The following is a 19498-nucleotide window of genomic DNA, read 5'->3' on the forward strand; positions in this document are numbered from 1 at the left end:
TTCTTAGGATGGATAAGCTTGTATGATGTTCTTAATACGGACTAGTCAGTTCCTCATGTTGTCCAAACTCTTTGACAAAGGGTGAAAAGCCTGCACAAGGTGATTTTGCAGAGTGTGGTGCCTTGTTGTTTGAACCCCAAAGTGAAGTGCAATGCTCCGAGGTACTAAGTCGTGACACAAAATTGCATTTTCTGAGACTGGCATCCAAGGGCTGTCATTGTAAAAGAGCTTGTGGGAGAGACGTAAAACACCATTTTCATCAGGCAAGAGACAGCCTTTTTGTTCATGATCTTTTGCTTCATACAATCTCTTTGTAATTCTGAGACAAAGGTCGAGATCACAATGAGAAAGCTCTCTGCTTTGATATTCAATACTCAATTCCTGAAGAACCCCCACTAGCTGCTCTGAAGTGAAATGCTTCTGCATGCCAACACATTGCCAAAGGTTTTTGAATTTGGAGAAGTGATTTGGAAGACAATAGAGGTATGGCTTAGCTTCAAATTCTACTTTCTTTGCCACAGATTTCACATTCACAAATTTGCCTTCAATTAGGACAAAGGGAAATGATTTAGCGCTTTCAAAAATGGCCTCTGACTGTGTCTGCTCCTTTGTCATTTCATCTAAATAGCCATAGCATTCAAAAGCAATCTTGTTAAGCATATCTTCATCCAGTGCTCTGAAATGTAGATGCGCATGCTCTAGCTGCTGAAGGACCATCAGAAGGGGTGGATTTTCAAGAACCCCCAATTTACGGAGAACTGAATCATAGTCTGTGCCCAGAACTGCTTGGTCCACTGTAGTCTGCATCATGTTTACCAGATATTGACAGCTGAAACTGTACACTTCAACAGGCTTTTTAAGTGCAGTACAAGTATTTTTGTCATGACCAGTGATTTTTGGGAGACATGCAGGAATGAAGGCAATGTTTCTCAGTGAATTCCAATGAGGAGAAGTCTCATCACTTAAGTGTTCTCTAGTTAGATCCAAGATTTGCCGAATGCGTTTGTATGCTTCTTTTTGGTTTTTTTGCCAAATCCTGGTAATGGTTTCGGCTCTCTCTATGATGTCCTCCAATGAGAGAAAATTGCTCAGCATTCCGAGTTCTGTCAACCGCTGGATTCGTTTTGGACAGCAAAAATCCTCAGAGGTTCCTTTAAGAAAGCGTCCTTCTTCTGGATCATACAGACAGGCTACTTTTCCTGAGGGGTTCACAAGGCTCCTAATGAACTGAAGCTGTTTACAACCAATGGCTGGAATGCAAGGGTGACTTTTGAGGAGGTTATCGACTGCTTTGTCATTCATGTCAATAGCATGTAACACAAGAGCATTCCTGCTCTTAGGATCCATAGAACTCAGGTTGTTGAATACTATCTCTTCATAGAATTCAACCCAGTCCAGTGTCCTTGCCGAAATAATCCTGTTCAAGTCTGTCTGGCTGAAGCTATTTCTCACCCACTCTGGAAGGGGAACAGCGAGGTAAGGTTTCCGTTGATTTGCCAGAAACTCTTTCATGGCAATCTGTCCCACGTCCTTGTTCTGTGCTATTTTTGGGTGTAAAAATCTTGCCTTCTCAATAGAGCACCAGGTTTTCCCATCACTGAAGAGTTCAAGAGCCTTGCCAGAAACATTGTGAGCAATGCAGAGTAAAAAGCAACAGTGAGAGATTGAAAAGATGTGCTCACTTTCTCTTTGTCAGGCCAGAACATGTAGTAGTGGTACCCTTGGAGTTCTCCTCTTTTTGACATCTCTTTCAACACAGAAAGTGTGAAAATGTATGACCCTGTGACAGCATCTTGAAGCAAAGCCTTGTTCCATTCATGTTTCACTCCAGTATCCCAAAGGCCCTTTCTGTTGGACGTCACAGCAAAGAATCCATTTATGTGAACTGGAAGACCAGAATAAATTGAGAGTGGGAGGAAGCAAAACACCTGCCCAGCTGAATCATGCTTTTCAGCTAACCAGTTTCCCCCTTGTGGTTCTTTTTTAAGAGGTACAGCAATGCTCCCGACTGGCAAAGGAAACCTCTGTTTATTTTCTTTCTGGAACATGTTCAAGGATGTTTGCATTCCAAAGCATGAATGCACAAGCCAATAGCTGACATCAGATACATCCTGGTATTTTTTAGTCACTTCGATAATGTTTGCTGAGAGACAGTCAATGACCTGTTCAAATTTTGCATCAATTTTCAACAAAACTTTTATTGAATCATCCTGCACTGTTTTCAGAGGAGTATCATCGGGGACAGGTATTGTGCACACAACTTTTCTGGAGACTTTGAACAGAGAGTTTACTTGTTCAGTGCATGGGGGAGTCCAAGAATTTTCAGGTAGGATCTCAAGAGACACTTGCTTATGTTCCTCAGAAACAGCAGAAGTGCCTCTGAATTATGGGTCAAATGTTGTGAAAAAGCAGCAATTGTTTTTCCTTCAAAAACCTTTTTACTAACCTCTGATGACAGAGCTTCTTCGTGTGTCCGGAAAGGCAATTTAATGAGTGTTCCATTGAAGAATTTGTGTGTACTGTCTCTTGATAAATCGCAGTCAAATATCCCTTGATATGGTTTGAACTGTCCAGGAAACCTATGAAATAGACGTTCTTGGAATAGGTTAAGTTTGATCCCAGGACTTCGCTTTACTTTGTATATGCTTCTTCAGGTGAGTCACATTTGGATCCAGTATGAGGAGATTCTTACCACTGAGGACTGAGGGAATATCAGTCACGTGATACACAGAATTGAAACCAAGTCCAAACTTCCCAATTTTTTCTACTTTTGTTTCTTTGGAGGCAGATCCAACTTTGACAATGTTTGCCCAGTCTTCTTCTGTGAAAAGTTCATCATTGTATGCCCAGAGACAAGGACCATGGCACAGAGACATGTCTTGGTCTATAAGAGTATCAGGGGGATCTTTATGGCTTCTGAAATCGAGCATAAATTTACATGTGGTTGCACCAGCATCTTCTGCATTCTGTATAAGTTCTTTGAAGAGATCATTTTCCTCATCATACTCTTTCAGTATGTTTTTGATCCTTAGGGTTATGGGTTCTGTCTGGCCACATTGCTCTATACCAACAAATTCTGGGTTTAGGATTCGAGTGCTGAGGGCGGGAATTTTCAACCAGTCAACTGTAGCTCTTGGCATCTCTCCATGTATTACATAGAACTCCTCCTGGTCTTCCCTGAGGTCCTCCAAACCTTCTCTGGAGATGTCACAAAACACTGTGGAAGATAATTTCTGCAGGTTAAACTGTCCATTTTCTGCCATGACAGGCACAGGGAGGTTGTCTTTAATGCTTTTCTTCTCTTTCCACATCCAGTTAAGAATGGCAATGGCTACTTTGAGTTCAGATGGACTTCCATAAGATGGCAATTTTCTGTCAATTTCTCGTTTCATGCTATGCAGTATCCCCTCAACTTCTTCATCTGACACTGATGCTCTTACTCCAAACTCTGATAACAAGTCTTTGTACACTAGGAATTCTTCTGGCACCCTTTCAATATAGGAGCTGAGATCTAACCCTGGCGGATAGCTTAAAACTACGTCACAAGGAGGCACGAAATGACTGTGAATCCAGAGCCAAGGTGCACTTTTCTTATCCACTGTGCCTTTGAAGTGATTTATGTTATTTTGCATGAATGTGTAAATGCTGTGCAGCTTCCCTTTGAAATGCACATTGATATCTGGATTGGCCATTTCAGGTACTGCTTGCTTTAAGAGCAGAAAGATTCTCAAACACCTTTGCAGGAGGAGGTGAGCTTAGCAGACCAAGCTTTTCACTAACTTTCCTTATTTAGTTTTTCAGTAAGAGGCATGACATGACCCACAATATTGAAGTACTTTGAGTGTCGTATCTCCTCTGGCTTGAACACGCTCATCTTTTCGTTTACATTTTGGTGTCCATTCAGAACATCTGGAATTTTGCAAAGAACCCACTGGGTTCTCACTAGCTCACTAAGCTGTTGTACAGAGAACTTTGAAAGCACTTGAGTATCATTAAAAAGTTTCATCAGGGCATCCGCTTTTGTTGAAGCCTGTTTCAGAGAATGGACCTGCAACATTTCAATGTGCTTAGCCACATGAAGGGCATCCTTAGCAGTGATGTTATTTTCATCTGTCTGCATCCCAAGACATCTTAAACTGTCCTAGCATCTGGGAAGTACTTGTGAAGACCATGGGAGGAAAGAAATCTGGCTCAAACAGAGCTCTGAATGTTTTGTTGCCAGGGTCAAAGAAACTTGAAGTTTTTTTGTGATCACTTGGTTGTATTTCAATGAAGCTCAAATCCTGACATTTTGTGTGCAATGTCCGGTCCTGAGAAAAGAGGATTCTACCATTTTGTAATATCCAGGTCATTATTTTGTCTACCTCTTGACTTTTGTACAGTCTCTTCTCAATTCCTTTGACCAAAAGTGTGGCTGCCTGAGCTGCATTAATGACATCAATGTTGAGCAACGTAAGGAGCCTACGGTCTGCTTCATTTGCACACTGAGCAACTACATCAGTCATGAGAAGGTTTTCTGGGAAGGGCGGAGTCGTATTCAGGAGAACTGCCTGCTTTGACTTAACAGAAATGTATTCTCCAGGATTGAGTTTTAGAGAAGCCATTGAACGGAAGAAGGGCAACTCTGAGAGAAGACCTTTCTCTGCTAATGAGAGAGAATCCAGTGAAGAGAGGTATGATTTCAATTCTTCCTTTTCTGCGGCTGAAGCTGACTCAATTCCATGGATAACCTGATGCTTCTCTAAGTTGAGGAATAGATGTAGAATGTTCCTTGGGGAGGGAGTTAGCACATAGGTCTCAAGATCCGTATGATCCAGAAAAGTGTCCCTCTTTATGATGGTACCACCAACTTTTTCCACCACCTTTGCAATTTGATCTGATAAGCTGTTCTGTCTGCTTTTCTGAAACATCAGTGTTGTGTTCAGTTGTAGCTTTGCTAAAATGACAGAACTGGTGGAATCCAGAAGAGGTTTAAGAGGGACTAATGGCATGCCAACAAAGCTGCTTAACTCGGTCCAATTCGTTCTGAGAAATTTCCAGAAATCACTGAGCCACTGCATAGGAGGGTGTTGACCATTTCCCACCTGCCAAGTGACATGACCTTTTGTCTTCTGCCAGTCTTTAGGAAGACTTTTTATGGCTAATTTTGCCACAATTCTTGAATTCATGTTGATAATTTTATTGTATGTGCCTGCAAGATAATGTAGAAAAATAAATGTTTAGCCATTTACTTTTAAACTATTGTAAACTGAAACTATGCTGCCACAAGAGCTTAATTTGACTGTTTCCAACATTCTATACCTTACTTTTAATGAGTTTCTTATCTCCATTTTCAAGCAAACCGATAATATTTAACCAATAAGAAAACAAAACGTTTTTCAGCCATAGTCTGATATCTAGGTGATATATCAGAACATGTCAATTGAAAATTTTAATGACATATAGAAAATAGCTATGAAATCACAAGCTATGAAATGCACCACCTAGTGGCGGGGTGGTGCTGTCTGTATGTGTAAAAAAAGATGTTTGGGTATATTTACCCTTTAAATATGTTATTATGATAACATACTTAACCTCCTTACATTTTTCCTCCTTACATTTTCAATGTACATAACCATATGCAAGTATAATATGGAAAATAACAAAGCTTATATGATTGACACAATGTTTACTACCAGTGTTAACAGTAAGCTATCTAGATTTCCTTCTATGAAAATGAAGATATGGGGGACAAAGTCTAATTTTTCTTTTTAATTCAACATTAAACCAACGTCCTGACTCGCTGTGGTCATTAAAGATCCTGTAGCACTTTTTTCAAACAGTAGTTCTTCCAAAATTTACAACATAGCTAACTAAGCATCCTTCAGTTTAAGTGACTTAATTCCTCTCCTCTCCACTTCAGCTGATATGTGCTGAGAGTTCTAGTACAGACTTGTTAAACTACTAAACCACTAAATCCACCTTTTATAAAAGCAGGTTAAGATAATTGAAATACTGCTGCACTTCGGCTTTGTGCAAATTCACACTCCTAAATGCAGTATCTCTTCCTCTCAGCTTCACTCAGAACTAAAAGAACATCTAAATACAATCCTTGAACTAAAATTAGAGCTACTGCCATTATTTGTCTTTACTTCACTATAAAACATTGTAGCAACATTGCCCAACTGTGTCTTTGTTCGTTTACTCCAGTAATATGGGCCACTTTATTTTAAAAATGTAGTTATAAGTGACTTGACAAAAACAATGCTTTTTCTTACTTGTTTCTGCCAGTTTCTTCAGGTGGAGCAGAGTGTTACTTCGGAGATCTCGGGGCAAGAATACATCCTTCCAGCCAGGCAGCAACTCACTGCAGGAAAACATGACAACATAAATTATAATAGTAAAATATTTATTAGAAAAGTCTTTAAAACGATAGTGTTTTAACATAGGAAAGCCAGAATATGTTTTTAAACACATCATGTGCAATTTTACTTCAATTTAGTTTAAATGCATGACAAAAATACAAATGCAATTCTATTAGTGAAATCTTGCTTCGTAGGTTGGTATGAATAAAGAAAATGAATAAATAAAACCTTTATTAATTTCCTCTCCAAAAGATAATGCAACATATTTCAGTAGTGCTTTTATTTATGCATCCTGCATCCAACTTGGAAATAAAGGGCGAGAACATTTGTTGTTTTCTGTAGTAACATAAAATACACCAGGTAGTTGTGGCAATGTCTTTGCAGATTGAGTTGATGTCTTACCGTGGGAACTGCTTATTGTCAATGAAGGCCAGATTGTGATCTTCATTTGAGAATGTCTTGAAAGTCCCATTGCTAAGAGGTAGAAGCTGCAGCCCCCAGAGCTCATGGTATTTCCCATCGCTCAGTACATATTCCAAAATAAAGAGCTTGTCCTCTCTGGAGAGACCAGCATTTCCATTTTTGCGGAAGACCTTTCGAACAAAAGCAGGGGTTGCTCTTGTTAAGGTTTTGGGATTTTCAACAGCAGCCTGGATGTCTCTTGATATATGACTGGGAATGGACACCAACTTTTCTCCCAGGGCGATCAGAACACCCGACACGGCATTCTTCATTTGAGGCTCCATGCTGTAATCAGTTAAGAACACAGCTTCTGACAACGTCACCCATTTTTGTGCATCCCCAGCCAGAGAAAAGACGGGTTCATTCGACAGGAGAAGCTGCCGCAGCATTCCCGCAGCGACACTGTGCCATCGCTCCTTGTGTTTCATCTGGTCGAGGTCAGGCCAAAGATGGTACGCGGAGGAGGAAGGAAAGTCAGAGCTTCGCGAAAAGCGAACGGCATCCAGAATGATCATTTGGTATGCACGAGGGAGAAGTTCCTTAACGAGCAACTCGTTCCAGACGGCCGCTTCATCGAATCTCTGGTCCTCCTCCTGCCATTTGATGTGCCTCCTGTTGTCCGTGAGGCCGAAACAGGCGTTAACATGAACGGGGAGTCCAGTGCAGTTTGGTTCGTTGTTGGGAAGGGGCAGAAAGCAGCTCAGTCTTCCATCAGTCAGAGACCGCTCCTGATCTAACGGAAATGCCAGGTCAACTTGGGGTCGAAAGCTTAGTTTCCCGGCTAGCGAATCAAGCTCTGGCACGTGTCCTTCTTTCATACAGCACATTGTTACAAGCCACTGGACTTCTGTTTTGCCTTTGCTTGGACAGTAGGAGGATACGTTTTTAAAATGTGTGAACCCCTCTACAGACGGCATTTCTCTTGGATGAAAGGATTCATTAACTGCAGGGCTTGATGCTGACACCTTATGTCTGACATTGACTGAGCCATTTGTACTGATGTGAATCAGTGAGACCGATGAAACATTTCTCAGGAAAAGAAGGCTCATGTCTGCATCAGCAATGAAGCTGTTAAACAGCTGAACCATTTTGTCAGAATCGTACAAGTTGTCTGAAATCTCAGATGGCTCGTTACGTAAAGAAAACCGGAAGAGGGTTCCGCTGAACTTTTTGTCTTCACTAACAGCATCTTCCCAGGTTTGGTCACTGACATGTACCAGCGCATCTCTAAACGGCTGGAGCTGATCACTCAAAACCAGCAGTGCGTCCCTGTCTTCCTCATCATCAAGAGACCAGCGCATGCCTCCCTCTCGCTCTCCGAATATCTTCTCCTGTGGGTCCAGCATGCCAAGGTATTTGCCACTGAATATGCATGGTAAATCTAGAAATGAAGAGTATAAACATGATTTTTATGTATTTACACAATTTTTAAAAAATCTTCAGAATTGTTCAGAATTGAACAATTTCCAAAACATGATCAATAAAAGGAAACGGACATGCTGTTCAGGGTCAGTTCAAGGCATACGTGACAACGGCGGGGGTGCCAAATGAAGGGGGGAAAAATTAAAATCCATGCGTTGTGTCAATGTCAGTTGGAGGAACGAGAGTCGGCTGTCCAACCCCCGCCTCCCCCCCAATCTCTAAAATAGAGTGCGGCAGACAGGCTAGAGCTGCACCTTATAGCCCTGCCTGATATTTTACCGTAATGAAAGTCGGATTTGTTCAAACGGTAGATGCAACGATAATTAGCAAATCACCTGTAACGTGATAGATGGAGTTGAATCCGATCCCAAACCGGCCCACTTTGTTTGGATCGTTGCGCTTGACGCTTCTCCCTGTGGCCTGTATGCCTCGCCAGTCATCCTCGGTGAACTCTGCGTTGTTGTAGGCGTAGAGGGCAGGACCTGTTCAACAACAAACATAAAAAGCAGGATTGATGCTAATTAGACCCAGGTGTTGTAATCGGTCCTAACACAGTTTACTGAACTACAAAATCATTATCTAGACTGCTCTTGACTGAATAGGATAACATGAACAAAAGCACTGCCTCTGCTGGTTGGACAGCTATGGCTGGGCTACTAATAGTTTGTCTTTTTGTTATATAGTTACAGTAGCAGTAGTAGTTCATCAGCTAATATTAGCTAAAAGTAGGTTAGTTAGCTAACCAGTTATGATGGTCTTGTTAAATTAGTGAACATAAAGGCAATTTTTACATGACTCATTTGAAAATGGTTTTAAAAATACATTGGAAAAACTGCATGAATGGGTTAATTGTGTCAACCATGCATTTGGGCATTTAACCCACCATAGGACTGCAATTGGACTGTACATTTTATGTCAATTTGGCACGATCAGCACAGGATTGGTATAGAATTGCGCTATAATTATATCTGATATTATATAAGTGCCCCTTGTGGACCTTAGAGTGAAATGCAATATATCTATGCATTGCTGTCCATATGGCGTTTCCTTTAAGAAATTTTAAATGAGGAGTTATAATTTAAAAATCAACTGAGGCTTCGGTCTCTCTGAATCCTTTGTTCTCTTCAAATATTTCTGTTGTTCATAACAAAAAAGAAAGAAATTGCCTCTACTTCTACCTCCTTTCATATGTACAGTGCCTTCAGAAAGTATTCAGACACCTTCATTTTTTCCACATTTTATGTTACTGTACAGCCTTATTCTAAAATTGATTAAATTCATTTTTATTCTCATCAATCTACACATAATACCCCATAATGACAAAGCAAAAATGTAAATGTGATATTTCAGTTTTTTTATTTTTAATAAATTTGCAAAAATTTAGAAAAACCTGTTTTTTTAATTAGTTTTATAATAAGGCTGTAATGTAAGAAAATGTGTAAAAAGTGAAGGGGTCTGAATATTTCCGAAGGCACTGTATGTGTGATCCTAGAGAATGGGTAAGAATATGCAGGATTTTTACCTAGAAAATATTCTAAAATAACCTTGTGATGCACTGACAATCTCACTTTTGCCAAATTTGTGTACCTTTACCTTTTTATTTGTTATTCTAAAATGGGCATGGTGCTGGGGAGGGGTTGGTGTGGCTACAGAGCCTGTGGTTTTGGAGTGTTTGTTGCTAGCTAGCTTACCGCTGCATTAGTCCAGACCCAGCAAAGCAAAAAAAAAAACATCTAACAAGGCTTGTTGAAGACATAGAGTTAACCTTGAATTTGATTTTCATTGGTCGGCTAAAGTTTGCCAGGGGAATGAAAAGTGACACGTAGTTAGCTTGTTTTCTGTTGGGTCTGTAAGTAACAGAACCTCTAGCCATCCAGCTAGGGTTGCCAGATTTCCAGTTTTTGAGAAATATCCGGTTCCTGTCTGGTCCGAGTAATTGTAGGGAGAAATTTACCGGTAGTTTCTAATGAAATCACATGTCAGTAACTCAGTACTCGGGAGTGAGTGGGTGGGCTTGAAGACAGAGGAGGAGACTTCTTTGATTGTAAACACAGGACCACAGCAAAGCTAAAAAAAAATCCTGCATAGTATTCCTTTCAAGTAATAATACTGTTATAACACCATTTTTGCCAATACAATACCCTGGTATTTCTCCAGGTCTTCAGCCCAAAGGGCCTGGGTCCCATAGGCTCTGTCATCATGGATGAACACTACCTCTGTAGCACCGGCATCATCTGCATTCTGTATCAGCTCCTGTTTATGACACAACAGTAATCCTCCTTGTCATGACAATGCGATTATTAAATGAACAAGGTTAAATGCACAATTATTTGTATTCACGCAATGCATGGGGGGGGGGGGGGGGGGGGGGGGGGGGGGGCAGGGCAGGGGCACACCTAGGGGGCAAGGGGGGTGTATATGAATAATAAAACCACACCTTCAGGATTTGACCTCCGTCCGGATATCTGCGCAGAATATCTTTTAAATAGTCAATAAACGGCGGAGATGTCGCACCAAAGGCATTTCTAGGGAAAAAAATAGTGATAATGAATGAAATGTATACAATGTACAAAGTTTGAACTTACCTAACTTACAGTACCTACATATATATTCCATCCCCATACAACAAAAGATTACTTACTGTAGAGTACAGAAAACCATACCAAATGTGAATTTTTACAAATTTAGGTAAGTGTACCACAGATTATCAAAATGTTTTTGCATTATTTTTCAATGTTATATCAATGTTTAATCTTAAACCATCAATATTACAGTATATGCTTTAGAATGGACAAAAAACATTTTATTCATTTTTGAAGAGGTTTTGGATTGGTTTTTCGAACACTTAGATATCTTAGACCCCTATATTGACGAAAAGATGCAAACGTGAGTTTCATGAGCTGATTTATAGTGAAATACAGAATTTATGTTGTGATTTACAGCTATATATATATATATATATATATGTACATACACACACACACACACACATATATATATATATATATATATATTGTATATATATATATAAAAGCAGGTTGTGAAAATGTACATTTTAATAAATATTTCCCAAAACTTCTGTAGCAAAAGAACAATTGTTTCACAAACAGTAAACACATAGCTAATGGAATTTATGATTTTAAAAAAAAACTTTGGGTTTTGAGGTTTCTTTGGTTGTTAAATCCCCTTGGTTTTCTTCAATGGGCAGCAAGCTCTTTTGGATGGAAGACAAATGAAAAATGACCGATACAAATTAAAAATAAATGAACAAATAACAAATATAAATGCAATAAAAATCTAAAAAATAAATGAGTCTCCACGGAAATAAATTAATATATAAAATCTGCATGTATTTCCATATTTATTTACATGTTATTTATTTCTTGATTCATTTATTTCTGTATATATTTATTTCCTTATTTATTTAATTCTGTATTTCATTATTTCCTGCCTCTCGCCCAATGCTGGGATAGGCTCCAGCACCCCCCATGACCCTGACCAGGATAGGCAGGTGTAGATGGTGGATGGATGGATGCATTTCTTCATCCACAATGAGGGCGCTGTCAATCAAAGTATGTCATTGTGTCACCTTATTCCCAGTCCCAATCCTTAATACCAGAGTGTGTTATTGACTGTACATGCCTTGGCTGCAACACTGGTTGTTTGCTGCTTGTTTTACTGCTTTTATGTTAGTAGGGGAGAGCGGGACAAAATCTAATACAGATTTTTTAGGTGGTTGCATCAGAGCTTAAGTGTCGTATTTCAAACACTCAGAATTACCCTCTCTTTGTCTCCGATGAACGCCGAGAGATTTCAATAAATAATTTGGGAGATATTGCCAAATAAAAGCCTGTTTGGGCTGTACACAAGGGATTTTTTCTTTTTACCGGGAAGTAATTTTTTGATGCTGTAGGCCTATTCTGTGTGTATGTCAAGGAATCCAAATGTATGTTGGCTAATCGTAAACAGTCTTTTAGTGACTAACAGATTGCATAGTTTTGATAGTTTTGGCTTTCAAGATCTGTCTCAATTTCAATTTCAGTGGAAAATAAAGTTATGAACCTTTGTCACCTGTCACCAGTCACACAATCACATTGGCTTTCGTGGCTACAATGTATTTGGTTTCATCAGATTTTTCCAAAAATGTTTTTGATTTCATGATCGGTATCTCAATGTCAAATTCAGAGTAAAAATTTTGTCTTCAAGGTTTTAAACGTAAGATGAAGGTAGCAGTGGAGTTTTGGGTACCGAGACCCAGCCCAGTGTAATATGGGCTATGTTAGTTATTTCCCCGCCCAATCTCCCCTACACTAATGCCTATGGCCTACTGAAAAGAGATAGCTGGAGATTTGAACCTAACATAGCAGAAAATGCTTGTCCTGATTATCTACTCATTTGCATGAATGCTTTTGACAATTTGTTCCAGTTAGCTGCATCACTGAACCCTAAATCAGAAATTTGGAGGAAGTAGCTCATTGCCTGAATGTTAGGCTCAAATTAAAATTACAATAGGCCTACATTACATTTATTTGGTTGACGCTTTTATCCAAAGCGACATACAATAAGTGCACACTGAAGGTCATTGGAACAACTACAAAACACAGGTCCGATAAGGTACAATACTCATTATGTAACAGTTATTCATAGCCATGAACTCATTAAGTCCAGTTCACACAGTAAGGATAGGCTAGGTCAGAAAGTTATGGTCAAACCAGGAGGCATGACAACGAGCTACAACATCAAGATAACAATACAAGTGTAATACAAGTGCTGGATGGAGGTACAAGTGTAACATGAATGTGCAACAGAAACAAATTAGAAAGATACAAATGATAAGGGCGATCCTATAGATTGGGAGTGTCCTGCAGAGTAGTGATAATTAGTCCAGGTACAGGCTGAAGAGATGCATCTTCACACCAAATTACGCCAGATCAGTTAGACGCCCTTCTCACAAGCTGCCTGTGGACACTGTAGATAGTTATTTATCAGCTAGTTTGTGTGCCCAGCGACATTGCAACTTTTGGGGGCAGTGAGATAACAGGTCCCGTCGAATTGCAGAGCATGGCATAAGCTGAGTCAGAGGCGTGCCAGCCAGTCTAATTAAATATGCGTGTCTAAGGGCGTCACCCACATACATGCATATTTAACTAGAAAAGTGCACGCCCCCAGCCAACCTAAGCTGTCAAGCCCCAAAAGTAAGCTTGTACTGCCCATGTCTAAGTTGTTGAGGGAAAAACATTGTGCTCCCCATTAAAGTGAATGGGGAATATCCGACTTTTGAAGGCAAAATAAAACATCCCCGATGGTATTTTGAAACTTGACTGGCAACCGTTACGTTTCACGTGAAAAGCAGATTGAATATACATTATATAATAAAATATGCACATTTTAATACATATCTTACTAAGACCTCCGGACCAAAACAACCATTGTTTCAGAAACTGCTGCACATAATGAAATTAATGAGCCCAAAAAATTGACCGATTAGGTTTTCTTTGGTTGTTAAATCACCTTGGATTTATACATTGAATCCAATGGGCAGCAAGCGTTTTTTTATTCCGTCATGCGCAGTAGAGTCTGTTTCCCAGTACTGACGTATGTCTATGGTCACTTCCTAGACTTCACCGCCTGTCCCCTCCCATCCATGATAAAATCCGTGCTTGTCTCCAACTGGAAGGCACTGCAATCCACCCGCTTAGACATCTATTCTAAGGTTATCTGCGTTAACGAGCAGGTGTAATAACCTGATAATGTGGCTACTGCGCGTGTTGTGTTTGTGTGTGTGTGTGCTACTACAATGCGTTCAGCACATCCAGATTCATCCTCATTATTAAAATGAAAACAGGAGGCACAAAATATAAAGGTATACGTTTGCCCAAGCAACGTCTTCAGAATTACCAAAAATGACCAAAGTATTTTAAACTATTTTAATAGACCTAACAAGAATATGGACACCACTATGTTGAGTTTTTTTCTGCGGTTAGGCACTGTACAACCTCTGAACTAGAACCCAAAAACTCAGATCTGGAGGGATCGCGACAGATTTTCAAATTAGAAGAGACCACATAATTTTTATCTAAACTCATAACACACGACATGTTGACGCATTTGTTCAACAGCCTGCTGTTCCTTTACGTCAACTTACTGCCGTCTTCTCCTTTGTCTCTCAGAAAAACTCATTCTTCTAGATGAGATCCTACTGAAAGAAACTACAGTTAGAATGATTCAGTAAATCAATAGATGGAACATTTATAATGTATAGGCCGTATCCCTCGCGACTTAGCCTATGTGCAAATATAAATACAAAAATGTATAGTCTAACACAAAAATTAAACTTAATAAAGCTATCAAATAGGCAAAGTAAGTACTCGTGACAGTAGCTCATCAAGTAGGCTATAGCAAATTAATCCTACCTCCAAATTCTTCGCAGGGTCTATGTGTGAATGCATTCATGTTCATCACGAACCTCCCAGAAAAGACCGTGAGCTACCGATTTTTGCACGTTTTATAAGGGCGATCTCCACCCACCACCAATCATTAAGTTTCGATTTAGCAAAGCAACAGAATCTTTCACTCTCACCTGCGGAAACGAAACTCATCTTAATACACCTGCAAACACACCTTAAACACACCTTAAAATTCACCGATGACAAACACAATCTTTCAATCTCCGGAGAAAACGAAACGTAGCCTATCTTACAGAGTTCATACATGAACACAACTACAGATCCAAACTCTAATAAAACTTTTGATTGATGATTATCCATTCGCATGTTTTATGATTAACATGTGTTACCTCATCTGAGCACTCGCCGTTTAACTGGTTGCAATTTTGCAGCTAGTTTATAGGAGATATAAATAATCGAATGGATAGACTATTGATCTGCTGTATGCCTTAATTCTAACACCTGTGTACCACATTAGGCTAACGTTAGCTATTTAATTTCAAAATATGCAATTGGACAAAGTAAGATAGCTACACAATAGGTTGCTGTTGTAAAATAGGCTTTGTGCCGAAATTATAATAGCCTATATTATGAAAAAAACAATCTGTTGAAAATATAACCATGAATTACATTCTTCAGTTTCGAATTCCTTGTTTGGGCTGCACATTTAATGGGCACTGATTTGCCTGTTTTGCGAGTCTTTAGACATTATGTGCGTTACAATTTCAAATACATATCGTCACTATTACAAAGCCACATGATGATATACGAATTCCATGCCCATTTAAAACGAATCTGGCGCATGTTAAATCGTGATACATAAATAAAACTACGCTATAAGGAAATATATGTTGCATTTTTCCTTTTTGCAAAATCGTTTGCCGTTATCATTAAAATGAACGGAAACTGCCCCAGTAACACGCTGAATCGGCCCGTAACTGCGCGCTCGGGTCAGATCTTTGCTCGGTGATCTTTATAGCCTGATCTGACCGACCCCGTTCTGAGTTACATTACATTACATTACATTACAGGCATTTGGCAGACGCTCTTATCCAGAGCGACGTACAACAAAGTGTATAACCATAACCAGGAACAAGTATGACGAAACCCCTAGAGAGAAGTACCGGTCCAAGTACAGGGAACAACCGCATAGTTCAACTTGGACCCTGATGGTTAAACTGATTAACACTAACAACGAGAACGGCAACAACGCAATCTATGGAAAAATAAAAATAAATAAAAATACAAGTAGTCGTTAAGACAGTTGATGCGCCTAAGTCACCTATGAAACAGCTGCCTAGTTACAACCCTAAGTTTAGTCATTTACAGGGGGGAAGGGAGGGATGGGGAGAGGTGCAGCCTGAAGAGGTGGGTCTTCAGTCGTCGTTTGAAATGGGTCACAGTCTCAGCTGTTCTGACCTCCACAGGGAGGTCATTCCACCATCGTGGGGCCAGAACAGACAGGAGACGTGTTCTGGAAGCGCAGGTGCGAAGAGGGGGAGGTGCTAGGCGTCCTGAGGTAGCTGCCTTCCGGGCTCTCTCAGCGTGTAACGGGAGTCCCTGTCTTGTAGACCGTCCCGGTGACGTCGTCGGGGGTCCCGATCGGCGACAGGCCCTTCACCCGCACCTCGCTGCTGGGATTCGTGGGGCCGGTGAGTGGAATCATGGCGACTTTTTTAAAGAGGGGCTCTTTAAGAGGGGAAAATGGTGCTTAACATGCTCATCAGTTATACCTAAAATGCTGGGTGCTGAATCCTAGCTAAAATGCCCTAGCAGCAAATACGGGAAAGGACAGCAGCACACTAACTCAAGTAATGTTTGAGTCTGTCTGTGTATGATTGAAATAATATGAAGGTTTATACCTATTGAGAATATTGTCTTTTTCCGTATTTTTAGAAAGCATCCAGTGTTATTTTCAGTTTTATTCTCACTCTTATCTACACAGATATGCAAAAACTAGTTTTTTTTTTTAAAGTCTATATTCAATTCAGAGTCTAGATTTATTTGTGAATGCTTAATGAGTTCCCAGGGGAACTTTGTATTGAGACAGCGCTGATTGGCTGTTTGTATTGAGACAGCGCTGATTGGCCCGGTCGTGTGCCTCGTTTCAGGACAACTTGGTGTTTGTTGTGGGGAAGATGGACGGGCTGATGGGGGTCAGCGGGCGGAGACACAACGCCGACGTTGTATTTACGGCAGAGCCACGTAAATACAAATACAAGCATGCACACTCACACACAGCACACACACCACACACACACACACACACACGCACACATCACACACACGCACACACACATCACACACACACACATCACACACACGCACACACACGCACACACACACACACTCACACACACACTCCACACACACACACACTCACACGCACACACACACTGACATGATTCCCCTGATTACACTGAAATAAATGAGAACTGTAGAGTCAGTGGCCAGTATTCTACCAAATTTGGTTTTTGATTTTACAGAAAACATTTTACAGAAATAGCTCCACGAGTGTAATATTAGAAATATGCATCCATGGTGTATTGCATGGCTCCATGTTGGCCTGTATCGCCCTGTTCTTGTCCCCCCGTCCTGCAGGCCATAGACAGCATCCACCAGGTCGGGGTATACTGCTTGGCCCTGGTTCCTGCCAACACGCTGCCCAAGGCCCCCCTGGGCGGCATCCACATCTCCGAGACCAAGCAGCACTTCCTGGAGGGGGCGCTGCACCCCTGCAACGTGCTCATGTGCCCCCACACCTGCGTCACCAACCTGCCCAAGCCCAGGCAGAAACAGCCAGGTACGCCGGGGGGGGGGGGGGGGGGGGGGTGGACGTGGCTTGTTTCAGCGCTCTCCGATTCGCCCGTGTGGGAAAAGAGGCGGAGTTAGGACTTTTCCGCACTGCGCCAGCACATGTCGTTTGCTGCTTTTGACCTGACCGATCTCCCTGATCAGGGGCCTGTATCACGATGCAGGATTCTGATTTTAACTGCACTGACTAAATCCAGGAACTGCTCTTCTTACTTCAGTCCATGTTCCACATTTGGGAGGGTTCCGGGTTTTACGCAGCACAGTTATCCTGCTAGCTCTGTGATCCTGCTTTGTGATACAGGCCCCAGGTGTGAATGTAGTGCTCATATGAGAGTCTTGTGTTGGGACAGAGGTGGGTCCCGCTTCAATGATAGTGGGCAACCTGGTGGCTGGGAAGAGAATCGCTCAGGCTTGTGGGAGAGACGTGACTCAACTGGAGGACAATGACCAGGCACGTAAGGTACAGACTCATCCCATTTCACCCACTCACCCAACGGGACAGGCACATAAGGTACCGACTCATCCCATTTCACCCACTCACCCAACGGGACAGGCACATAAGGTACCGACTCATCCCAATTCACCCACTCACCCAAAGTGACGGGCACATAAGGTGCAGACTCATCCCAATTCACTCACTCACCCAAGGATATGCATGGAACAGTTCTGCTGTATGTCACCCCTTATATTATTATTACATTACATTAATTTAGCAGATGCTGTTGTCCAGAGCGACTTAAGTGGACTCACCTTGTATGTTGCATGAGCAACATTTCTAGAACAACACTCCCAGGCAAGAGTGTATATGCGTATTTGCAGAAGGACTACTGCAAGCCAGCTATGCTAACAAAAACCAGAATACACATCCTGAATATATGAAACAGCATTTAGCAAGTACTCTAATCTAGAGAATCCTTTTTTACATACAGTCCATTTATACAGATAAATATTCAGAAGCAATTCAGGTTGCGTACCTGCACAAGGGTTCCCAAACCAAATATACTACCCTGCTGCCTCACATACATATAGATAACGTTAAAAAAAACATAAAACATAAAAATAAATACCATAATAACTCCAATTATTACATGTACTCATGGTGGACAATCTCACCCATAAAAGCAGTGACATTCACCAGTCACCCATTTTGCTGAGTGCAGAATGAGTTTGCTGACGGTGAGCACTTTTTTAACGCGTGACTGTCGCTGTCTTCCTCACAGTTCCTGTACATGCAGGACGTCCTGCAGTGGAGGGCCCAGGCAACCCCAGATCACCCTCTATTCCTGCTGCTCAATGCCAAGGTACTAGCTTATGAGAGCAAACGAGCCTCTCTCTGAAAGGGGCCCACTGTTTTGGAACTCCAAAACTGCACGTTTGCTTTGACTTAAAACGAACAATCACTCAAATTGGACATGACATAAGCCAGGGAAGCTTAATGCAGCGTTGTTACATACTGTGACGTGCGCTCAACTTATTTGGTGCTGATACCAGGTTTTCCAGAATAGAATCGTTGTTTATTCCAAAATAAAGTTTGGCCACGTCAAAGCAAAACCAGACTCAGCGTCCAGCCTGGAATCTTCACTGAGCTTATTGATATAGAACCCTTACAAAGGCTCTCCATTACCTGGAGCAAAAAGAATTGCACAAGCTAGGGGTGACTAGCACCCCTGCTGGTCAATTGGCGTAACAGCACCGGCTGGGAATGCCAGGAACCTACTGCTTTCGTCCGTGTGCCCCAGGGCGCTGTGGCCAGCACCGCCTCCTGCCTGCAGCTGCACAAGCGGGCGGAGCGCGTCGCCGTGGCGCTGACGGAGCGGGGGAGACTGAATACGGGGGACCACGTGGCTCTGCTGTATCCCCCAGGTAAGACGGCGTGCTCAGCTGCTCATTAACGCTGCGATCATCTTGTTCCTGGGAAATATCGTTGCTGCATCCTTTAGAAGCACTTTACCTTAGTTTATTTCTATATTATTTTATATATCTCTTTATCTTATTGGTTTGAAGCTGTGC

The 19498-nt window shown here is 41.3% G+C and overlaps 3 protein-coding genes across 4 annotated transcripts in view; 1 reads left to right on the forward strand and 2 right to left on the reverse strand.

The window, feature by feature from the left end:
- Positions 1-45: 45 nt before the first annotated feature.
- Positions 46-2313, reverse strand: LOC118214361 (sacsin-like). Its single transcript, XM_035394266.1, has one exon. It carries the CDS (start codon positions 1510-1512, stop codon positions 46-48), a length of 1467 nt encoding a protein of 488 aa, XP_035250157.1. The 5' UTR covers positions 1513-2313.
- Positions 2314-2380: 67 nt separating this feature from the next.
- Positions 2381-14673, reverse strand: LOC118214639 (sacsin-like). 2 transcript variants are annotated; one of them, XM_035394768.1, is made up of 9 exons: positions 14642-14673; positions 14374-14424; positions 10666-10753; positions 10370-10481; positions 8564-8710; positions 6747-8187; positions 6258-6346; positions 4208-5191; positions 2381-3100 (listed from the first exon to the last, which is right to left on the reverse strand). In XM_035394768.1, exons 2-9 carry the CDS (start codon positions 14406-14408, stop codon positions 2607-2609), a joined length of 3390 nt encoding a protein of 1129 aa, XP_035250659.1. In that variant the 5' UTR covers positions 14409-14424; positions 14642-14673; the 3' UTR covers positions 2381-2606. The 2 variants fall into 2 exon arrangements, with proteins under 2 accessions (XP_035250659.1, XP_035250660.1); XM_035394769.1 differs by having other exon boundaries at positions 2381-3096; positions 4204-5191; positions 14642-14672.
- A 2444-nt stretch (positions 14674-17117) lies between these two features.
- The window catches only part of LOC118214640 (disco-interacting protein 2 homolog A-like), a 14404-nt gene continuing 12023 nt past the window's right edge, over positions 17118-19498 (forward strand). Inside the window, exons 1-4 of the mRNA XM_035394770.1 lie at positions 17118-17477; positions 17839-17948; positions 18709-18789; positions 19228-19351. Coding sequence (XP_035250661.1) covers positions 17213-17477; positions 17839-17948; positions 18709-18789; positions 19228-19351 — 580 coding nt within the window. The 5' untranslated portion in view covers positions 17118-17212. The remainder of the gene's footprint in view (positions 17478-17838; positions 17949-18708; positions 18790-19227; positions 19352-19498) is intronic.

The sequence above is a fragment of the Anguilla anguilla genome, chromosome 15, assembly GCF_013347855.1.
Source record: "Anguilla anguilla isolate fAngAng1 chromosome 15, fAngAng1.pri, whole genome shotgun sequence".
Taxonomy (NCBI): Eukaryota; Metazoa; Chordata; class Actinopteri; order Anguilliformes; family Anguillidae; genus Anguilla; species Anguilla anguilla.

Excerpts from the sequence above, each read along its gene's own strand:
- LOC118214361 (XM_035394266.1), bottom strand. The coding sequence starts at position 1,512 with ATGAAAGAGTTTCTGGCAAATCAACGGAAACCTTACCTCGCTGTTCCC.
- LOC118214639 (XM_035394768.1), bottom strand. The coding sequence starts at position 14,408 with ATGAGTTTTTCTGAGAGACAAAGGAGAAGACGGCA. Across the intron at positions 10,754-14,373 it reads AGACAAAGGAGAAGACGGCA|AAATGCCTTTGGTGCGACAT; the intron begins GTAAGTTGACGT and ends TTTTTTCCCTAG. Across the intron at positions 3,101-4,207 it reads TGACCCTGGCAACAAAACAT|TCAGCACTCGAATCCTAAAC; the intron begins TCAGAGCTCTGT and ends AAATTCCCGCCC.